This window comes from Pseudochaenichthys georgianus, chromosome 16 (genome assembly GCF_902827115.2).
Source record: "Pseudochaenichthys georgianus chromosome 16, fPseGeo1.2, whole genome shotgun sequence".
In the NCBI taxonomy this organism is placed as follows: Eukaryota; Metazoa; Chordata; class Actinopteri; order Perciformes; family Channichthyidae; genus Pseudochaenichthys; species Pseudochaenichthys georgianus.
Window position 1 is genome coordinate 44,789,204 of NC_047518.2, and position 9,939 is coordinate 44,799,142.

General features: G+C 40.9%; 1 protein-coding gene across 1 annotated transcript; it reads left to right on the forward strand.

The window, feature by feature from the left end:
* Window positions 1-1,405: 1,405 nt before the first annotated feature.
* Window positions 1,406-4,716, forward strand: LOC139435367 (zinc finger and SCAN domain-containing protein 22-like). The gene is made up of 2 exons (XM_071205998.1): window positions 1,406-1,586; window positions 3,088-4,716. The coding sequence occupies exons 1-2, from the start codon at window positions 1,409-1,411 to the stop codon at window positions 4,092-4,094; spliced, it is 1,185 nt and encodes a 394-aa protein (XP_071062099.1). The 5' UTR covers window positions 1,406-1,408; the 3' UTR covers window positions 4,095-4,716.
* Window positions 4,717-9,939: the final 5,223 nt, after the last annotated feature.

The window sequence follows — 9,939 nt, forward strand, 5'->3', positions numbered from 1 at the left end:
CGGGAGCATCCCCCCAGACCCTAGAGGAGGTGAGGACCTAGAGGAGGTGAGGACCCCCCTAGAGGAGGTGAGGTCCGCCCCCCACTCATAATAACAAATAGAACTTTACCCCTGCCTATGCCGTGAGCTGATTATGGAGCCTTCATTGTAACAGTAATTCAGATGCAATTAGCCTATAAAAGGCCTCAAATTGGAAGCACTGTCTGGGCCGTCTTTTTCACTCAATTCTGCAATAAGTAGATCTCGCCTTTCACCTAGTACTAGGCTGAGGTCGGTGATCTTGGGCTTAACAAGGTTGGTGACCACTGCTATAGAGTGTATTATAGTGGACATCTGCAATCCTAGGAAACAAGATAACATTAGGATAATCACTCATGTAAAAATCTAACCACTGATATATTTAAAGAAATAGCAGGCAATAAACAGAGGAAGGAAGTTTGGTGTGGTGATTTCAATGCACACAACAGTCTATGGGGCAGCAACCATACAGACAGTAACGGAAATATAGTGGAAGAAATGCTGGAGGAAAGAATACTAGTATGCCTTAATGATGGACATGGCACAAGAGTAGATGTACACGGGGGGAAAGTCTCATGCCTGGATCTGACATTAGTGTCAAACTGTTTGGTTCATACATGCGAATGGTTTGTTTTGAATAACTCCACTGTAGGAAGTGACCATTATCCAGTGCTTACTAAAATGAATGATAATGTATATATGCAGGAAGGAGGTGTAATAACCAGGTGGTGCTTTGCTAAAGCTGATTGGGGGAAATGTAGGATATGGTGTGAGGAGTCTGTACACCTGCTAACATCAGAGGGAAGCATAGAGGTCATTACAAGCCAAATAACGCAACACTAAATGCAGCAGAGAACAGTATACCCAAAACAACAACCAAGGGTAGGAAGAAAGTGGTGCCATGGTGGAATCCAAACAAACGATAGCTGGGGATTCTGGGTAGTGTAGTGTCTTTTGTTTAGCTCATAGATTAAAGAGTTGGAATGATGTGATGATTCATACTCATGTACAGTAGGTGGCGGTAGGCACCTTTTTAAGTTGTTTGCATTCCGCCAAAAACAAGAGAAGAAGAAGATATCACCAGTTGTTCGTCCCACATTTATTCCGTAACGGCGTCTCGTCGCTACGGTTCTCTCTCTCTCTGTGTTCCTGAGAAAGTGTGTGTGAGCTCCAGCACTACTGATCCATCATCTGTGTGTTTGGATAAACCTCTGAATGGACTGTGTGCTCTTTTTTCTGGAGCGTTTACCTCGGACTATAGGAGCTAGCTTAGCATGCTAGCTGGAAACACGTTAGCAACGCCAGTTAGATTGAGAGTTTGATGGAGAGAGAGAAACGGTGTGTTTAACGGAGCTTGCAGAGTGATCTAGTAAACATGAGTAAAGTCCAAATGCTGCTCTCGTTGAAGAAGCAGCGACTCACTGCTGCTGCTGAAGATATATTTGCTTTGTTTGAAAAAACGATAGCCGAGTACGAGGAAGAGCTGTCTCTTTCCAAAGAGGAGAACAAGAGACTCCAGAAACTTCTGGACGCTGTTTTACAGCCTCAGCTTCAGATACCCGGAGCAGGTCTGTTCCCTTTACCCTTAATTAACACTTTACACTCTTCAGTAGCACTTTATTATCACATGAATAACACTTTAGACCCTTTATCAGCACTTGCTGCAGGTAGTAGATCCTGAAGTAAAAGTACAAACACCACACTGTGAAAATACTCCATTATTGTTTTCAAAGCCCTAAATGGGCTGGCTCCGGCCTATATAGCTGAACTCCTCCAGCGCTACAACCCAGCCAGAGCTGCTGATAGTGCCCAAGACCAGGGTCAAAACCCGAGGGCACCGAGCCTTCGCAGCAGCTGGCCCTAGGCTCTGGAACACTCTGCCGCTCCATGTGAGGTCGGCCCAGAGCCTAGAGGTGTTTAAATCTACTCTTAAAACACACTTCTTCTCCCTGACCTTTTAGTCAGAGCGGAGCACGAGTCCTGACTTTTCCCTGTGTTTTTTATATATCGGTTGTAATTTATTGTCTTTTATTGTGATTGTAGTAATGTGTTTTTATGTGATTGTAGTATTTATTACATGTACAGCACGTTGGCCCGACCAAAAATCGCTTTTAAATGTGCTTTATAAATAAACTTTGATTGGATTTACAAGTTAAAGTACTGTATGTAAGTATTATTAGACACATGTACTTTATTATGATAATTAAGATGTATTACGGAAGAGCAAACCTACCAAAATAAATATATTTATAAAAATACATACATTGAATAATATGCCATTTAATTTACTGATTTAAATATTACCCATACATGTAGGCACTAGTTGGTTAAATGTGACATCATTTGATAATTTAGTTTTAATGTGCTTCTTTATTCACCTTTTCTTTTTAAATGTGAAAAAGCAAATACAAATAAATACTTTGGATTAATTCAAATTGCTCGAGAATAATTCATAAAGAAATCAATGAATAAATATGTTCAATAATAAATTAAACACATCTAAAATGTTACTTGTTAAAGAATAGGGGAACTAGTTCAAAGGTCATTAGGTAATTAAAATGTTAATATAAATTAATGTAAAATCTCATCAATCAATTATTGCCAACATGTATTTTATAATATATATATATAATATAATGTCATTTTCGAGCCTGAGACCTGAAAAACAGGCTCGAGGCTTAACAGGTTAATACTTGCGTACTTTTACTTAAATAAGGTTTGAATGCAGGATTTTTATTTGTAACAGAGTATTGTAATTCTCTGCTGTAGGCGTAGTGTATCTGTGAACGATCCCAAATACAATTCATTGTTTACATTGCAGCTAGTGCTACGCCAGAAGAAGAAAAAACGTTTTCATTCTTAACTAGAAGTGGAAAGGGGCGGGCCTACATAAGGTGAATTGAGCCAACACAAATACACAATAGGTGCGACTAAGAAAGATAATGTGAAAATATAAAAACAAAGGCATTAATTAGGGCTGCAAAATGTCTCCCATTGTAATGGTGATTACATTTTTAAATGCTAACACTTAACAGTTTGTTCTGACTGTGTGTTTCCTGTTTCCTGCAGATGTCCAGCTGCTGGTGGTGGTTAAAGAAGAGTTTCTCCCTGACCAGCAGGAGTGGAGCACCAGTCTGGACCCGGAGGACCCAGAGCCCCCCCCACACATTAAGCAGGAACAGGAGGAACTCGGGATCAGTCAGGAGGGAGAGCAGCTTCAGGAACTGGAGGAGGCTGAGATCACCAAGTCCACTTTCACTCCTGACCCTGTGAAGAGTGAAGATGATGAAGAGAAACCTCAGTCCTCACAGCCTCATCAAAGACAAACTGAACACATGGAAACAGAAGCTGATGGAGATGACTGCAGAGGACCAGAACCAGCCAGGAACTCAGGTCCAGAGAGCAGTTTACAACCAACGACTGAGGACGACACTGGAGACTCTTTTGAACCTGGCACTGAAGACAGTGCTGATTGGAAGGAGGCCAGAGAACCTGCATCAGGCTCAAATCGACTGAAAAATAGACATGAATCTGTCACTTATCCACAACGTAGTGCTGAAAATAAACCATTCAGCTGCACAGTCTGTAAGAAAGCTTTTTCACTGAGTGCACATTTAAAGAAACACATGAGAGTCCACACAGGAGAGAAACCACACAGCTGCTCAGTCTGTAAGAGAGCTTTTTCACAGAGTGCACATTTAAAGGCACACATGAGAGTCCACACAGGAGAGAAACCACACAGCTGCTCAGTCTGTAGGAAAGCTTTTTCACGGAGTGCACATGTAAAGAAACACATGAGAGTCCACACAGGAGAGAAACCATTCAGCTGCTCAGTCTGTAAGAAAGCTTTTTCACAGAGTGCAGATTTAAAGAAACACATGAGAGTCCACACAGGAGAGAAAGCATTCAGCTGCTCAGTCTGTAAGAAAGCTTTTTCACTGAGTGGAAATTTAAAGACACACATGAGAGTCCACACAGGAGAGAAAGCACACAGATGCTCAGTCTGTAAGAAAGCTTTTTCACGGAGTCATAGTTTAAAGGCACACATGAGAGTCCATACAGGAGAGGAAAAATAGAGCTGCAATGTTTGTGACAAAAGATTTAAATGGCATAATCGTTTCAAAAGACATAAGTGTGTTGGTCGTTAGCTGCTTCTGTAACGGTCAGGGAATACATTTGTCTATTTTGTATCCTGATGACCTAATGCCGTTACATGTAATACGTTACTCCCTAAGCCTGATTTCACCCACCTGCAACCGATTCGCTAATAATCACAAATCTTCATTTTCTTTGACCCCTTGACTCGACTATTTCTTGTTTAATAATCATTATATCTCCTAAGGACCAAGTTCCCGTGTCCTGCCTTTCACCTGCTGATCACCGACTGCTCATTTAAGGTGGACTCACCTTTACAAGGGACCAGCTAGTCTTAGTGTCTTAATGCAAATGTTTTGTAAAGTGATGCTAGACCAAAAACGTGCTGTTGGGTAGTGCCAACAGTGCGATACGTATTCTTTCCAGCAGATGGCATACATGTTACATCATCCAGTTCAACTGTCATCCACATATTAATGATTCAAAACAGCAATGTGTAAGATATGGCTAGTAATTGACCATTTCAACAGAATGTGAAGAGGTTACAGTCTTGAGCCCATGTCCAATATGTTTGTGTTGTTTGATTACATCTACTGAAATGAGCATTCAATGACTCAATTATTCTTAATTACTGCCATTACATCATGGGTTTGCATTGCAATATTAGAACGCATTCAACCCAAATTTAGTTCATCCAAGTTGCGGGTGTTCATTGTTTAGAAGTCCGCTGTGTTTCATCCAAGTTTCCACTTCGTGCTCCGATAATGCTGAAAGTATCTGTTGTATGCTTTACCTGCTCCAGTAACAAAAGTGTAATTCACTGGACAGAGACAAGAGATAGTGGATGGATCCCGAAAAGAACCAGAAGATAGTCCGTATAGAGCCTTCAGGTTCTGATAATGATCAGGGACAGAGCTAGAAAAAAAACTTCAGAAACCTGAATAGAGCTAGAAGATAGCCAGTACAAAGCCAAGAAAGACCAAGTAGAAAGACAGGAAGGAGCCAAAAGAGTTTGTGTTTTTTAATATTCAAGCTCTTCTCTTAAGATATTAGAACTTCCTATCTCAACATGTATCCTTTTATGTCAATTAAAAAAACCTTACATTTTTGCTGCCAATTATTGAGATTGTTTCACAGCTTTATCTTAAATATATAGACTTTTATCTTTACATATAGATTACATAGGATGAACAGCACGGTCCACTCTGCTGGATTCTGCCCAAATCTGCTCAAAATGCATGCACACATCTCGCTGTATCCATACTCCTGCAGTTGTATTGTTCTGGATTCATAGTGAAGTCTATTAGATGTAATGCACTCTTGTTATGTATTTAATATAAAGTGAAATACCCATAATGTCAGAAAAGAAAAGAGTCTCACTTTAGGAAAAAGGTTCTGAACCAGTGAGAGTTCTTCATTTGCATATAAACAGGGTAACATATTTAAAGTTGTGACCAGATGGTGTCGCCCTAATCCGTGTACCTACAGTCCATTTGTTTTTATTTATTACACCAGTAAGTGAAAGAGCGTCTGAGAGGTCTGTTTTTTACCTCACTAAATGATTTAAAGGAGACATGTCATGGCCATTTCCACTGATCATAATTCCATTGTTGAGGTATAGAATATATTTATATTGTGCAATTTTCCAAACTCACATTGGTTTCTCATACAGCATCTCTGTAAACTGCGTGTATTCACTGAATTTCACTCTCTGCCTTTAAAGGTGGGGTAGGTAAGTTTGAGAAACCGGCTCGAGATCGCTAGAATTTGAAAATACACAGCCGGAGAAAATCTGCCACTTCCTCACAGAGCCCCTCCCCCAACACACACGAACGCGCACATGACCAATGATGGCACGAGAGAAGTTTGTGCCCCGATGGAAGGCTGATTGGCCAACACATCCTCACTCCCAGGTCGGCCTATGTTGACGTTATGTCAAGTCCCCTGCCGGCTTTTTCCAACGCAAGGGGGGGGGCCTTAGCGTCCATTTTCAACGCAAGGGGGGGGGGCCTTAGCGTCCATTTTCAACGCAAGGGGGGGGCCCTTAGCGTCCATTTTCAGCTTTCCGGGATGTCCATGTGCTTCTATGGACGCTCATGGAAGCACGGCATTTGTTTGTGTCAACTGCCCTTAAAGGCAATGAAGACACTACACTACCCAGAATCCCCAGCTATCGTTTGGACTACACCATGTGCTCTGTTTGACAAACCCCGTGATAGTCCTCAAGCTCTGTGATTGGAGAGTGTGCTCCGAGGGTTACCGAGCCTCGAACAGCACTTGAAATGGGATGGAACCACGGCAGACTGTCCAAAACTGGATTTGAACGGGTCCACCGCGTCCCCCCCCCCCCTCCCCCACCCCGTCCCCACAACTACACATGCTGGCTATTCTGTTTCGCAACATGTTCTCTATGGCACGTCTCTACTGGGAGTTGTAGTTTTAAAAGACGTTTTCGTATTTCCCATAATAAGAAGTTGCCAGTATTAAACTGTGTACATCCCTGGAGGTTTAGGGGACAGGAAACACTCACATTTAAAACATATAATTAATAAATGGGTGAAAATTGCTGGTGCGCCATAATGGGCAGTATTAATATATATACCCACACGCCAGCTAAGGTCAGAAGAGCTTTATTTAACAGCTGGTCTTATGTTTGTGACCCCTCCTGTTGTTAATTGATAACATTACATTACATTAATTGATAAGCCTGAAACATGCACTTGTCAAGGTTCAGAGGCACATTTTGCAAATATGGCAGTAGCCATCGATCAGCTTAAGATAAGATATACTTTATTGATCCCAAGTTGGAACATTTGCGTTACATCAGCATGTGTAACAGTTAAATCTGCAGTGGTGTTTATTTGAAAATCATTTAGTATAATCACACAAATTCTGTGTTTTATATTTAACAATTCTGTGTTCTTTATTTATTGATTGTTCAATACCTGACAAGGCCGGAGATGAAATATCTGCATACATCTATAAGAGTAATACATTATGTATAATATCAGTTAAAATAAGTGCTTCAACATAGTTAACATTGCTGGAGGTATGCACACATATTGATAGATGTCTTGTAATGCACTATTGAGGAACCTGCAACCCAAGTTTTTCATTCAGTGCAGAACTACACCACAGTTGTGTAGGCCTATATGATATGTCAATAAACCTTAGAAAATCTTGAAATCTTGAACGGGATGTGCAAAATAGTCATTATATACAGTCTTTAATTAACTATTAGTAGAGAATAACGAGTAATGAATATACTTTATAGGGATCCTATTAATATCTAATAATAAAAATAATGAAATTCAATAACATGCTTTAACCACCAGGTGTCTCTTTATATCATCTGTGCACCTTTATGGTGTAAATACAGCCTATCTACCAATTGGATCAAATATAAAAGTGAGCCGAATTAGTGTTGATACGGCAAAGAGACGTATTGTGTGAAAAGAAATGTAAGATGTTGTTTAATGGCTGATATATTTATGATCCACATCACGTTTTCAGTTCCTCATGTTTGTCTTCTCATCAGGGCTCTATAAATACAGAACTACGGCAGATATGTAATATTTAATGCAGCCGAACCGTGTATTACAATGCCGTTATGTGATGACTTTCAAAGAGAAAAGCAAGCACACTCGGAATAAGGTATTATTTTATTTTCTTTAAACGTTTTCGGTCTGTTTCCGGTATTTGTTAATGACGATGTGCTGTGAGATGTGAGACTGGAATTGCACAGGGGGAAATAACGTATCTTTAGATGCGGATTTTGTTAAACTAATATGTTTAGGCTGTGGACCAACACTATACATTGACGGGGAAGGGGGTAGCAATAAAGATAACACCATTAAACAGTTACACAACATAACAGAAATAATATCGATAGCAGCGTCCCTAGCAACCACCTTGGTAACAATGAAAACGTTGGACGCAATTTCCTGAAGTAATCTTCGTAATAACTAGCAAACTAAAGATCATGGACATCCACTGCACACATAATCTGAAATAACAACTCGTATTTTTCGCATCAAATGACATCAAACGCATTTTAATGGCCAAACTAACTTTAAATAGGCATTTTACACCCAGAATAAACGAAGTTCGGCCATGTTTTCTTTTTCTGCAGGGAGAAATGATAGCTGGGGATTCTGGGTAGTGTAGTGTAGTGTCTTCTGCCATCCTTTACTCCGAAAAAAGATTTGTTCTCTCCGAATCGAAGGGGAAAAATACAAAAGCATTGCACACAATTTAAACCAATCAATGTTGTGTAATTAACAAGGATAATCTGGTGTTTTTTAGTCGATGAGTAGTGCAGATATCACTGTAAAATCAATCGTCAGTAAGGGGAATATTTACTTCCGGGTGTACAATTCTCCGCTATCCAATGAGAATGGACGCTCACATTGCCTTTAAGGGCAGTCGACACAAATGAATGCCGTGCTTCCATGAACGTCCATAGAAGCACATGGACATCCCGGAAAGCTGAAAATGGACGCTAAGGCCCCCCCCCCTTGCGTTGAAAATGGACGCTAAGGCCCCCCCCTTGCGTTGAAAATGGACGCTAAGGCCCCCCCCCTTGCGTTGGAAAAAGCCGGCAGGGGACTTGACATAACGTCAACATAGGCCGACCTGGGAGTGAGGATGTGTTGGATTGGCAGGTAGGCCGGCTAAACGGATTGGTTGTACTTTTTACAGTATTACGGCTTCTACAGATTTGTTATGGATTTTTTGTCAAAGCACTTAAAATATTCATTGCTATCGGGATGTTAAGAGCATTGCATGGAATATAACAAAAAGTGTATCTCGAGCCGGTTTCTGAAACTTACCTACCCCACCTTTAACGGCTCGTTGTAGTAGGCTCGTTTGAGATGAGCGAGACCGACGCAGACCTGCGCAGTTGCGACTGCCGTCTTGCTCGTGCGTTGCATGATGGTTAGTCATTTTGTCCGACTTGCTCTGGAGGCTCGCCTACGTGAGACGTCTAAATCTTACGGGACAGAGACGCCGGCAGCCTTGAGAGTGAGGCGGAGCAGTTCCTCTCCACGAGCTGCGGAAGCGAAATGCTTGATGGGAAACGACTCGCTGGTATCTCGAGCTGAGCGCTCATTGGTGGGTTTTACCCCGTGCTGCTGATGAAGCTCTCCCATTGGCTCGGCTAAAGTTTGTTGTTGTTTTGTGTCAGTTTTACGTCACATTTTTCATCATTGTTCCACAATGTTTATCATCATGAAATTAATATCTATATATTTGTATACTATACTTGCACTGCTTACCGTTTTCATACCTTAGCATATTAATACACACTGTCCATACTGCTCACAGGCTGCTGTGTGTATCTAGTGTATTAATACACACTGTCCATACTGCTCACAGGCTGCTGTGTGTATCTAGTGTATTAATACACACTGTTCATACTGCTCACAGGCTGCTGTGTGTATCTAGTGTATTAATACACACTGTCCATACTGCTCACAGGCTGCTGTGTGTATCTAGTGTATTAATACACACTGTTCATACTGCTCACAGGCTGATATCTAGTGTATTCATACCCCTCACTGTTTATTCATCATGCAATTCATTCTATATGTTATTCTGTCTATTGTGTACATTACTTCATTACTTTTCACTTCGCTGCTTGTTGCACCTGGTTAGAAGCTAAACTGCATTTCGTTGTCTCAGTACCTGTAATATGTGCAATAACAATAAAGCTGAATCTAATCTTGAGCAGGAACAAATGTATTTACTTAGTACATATCTGACATTAACGACTAAACACATGTGCATTATTTATAAATGCAAACCGAGTCAAGCCGACTCCGA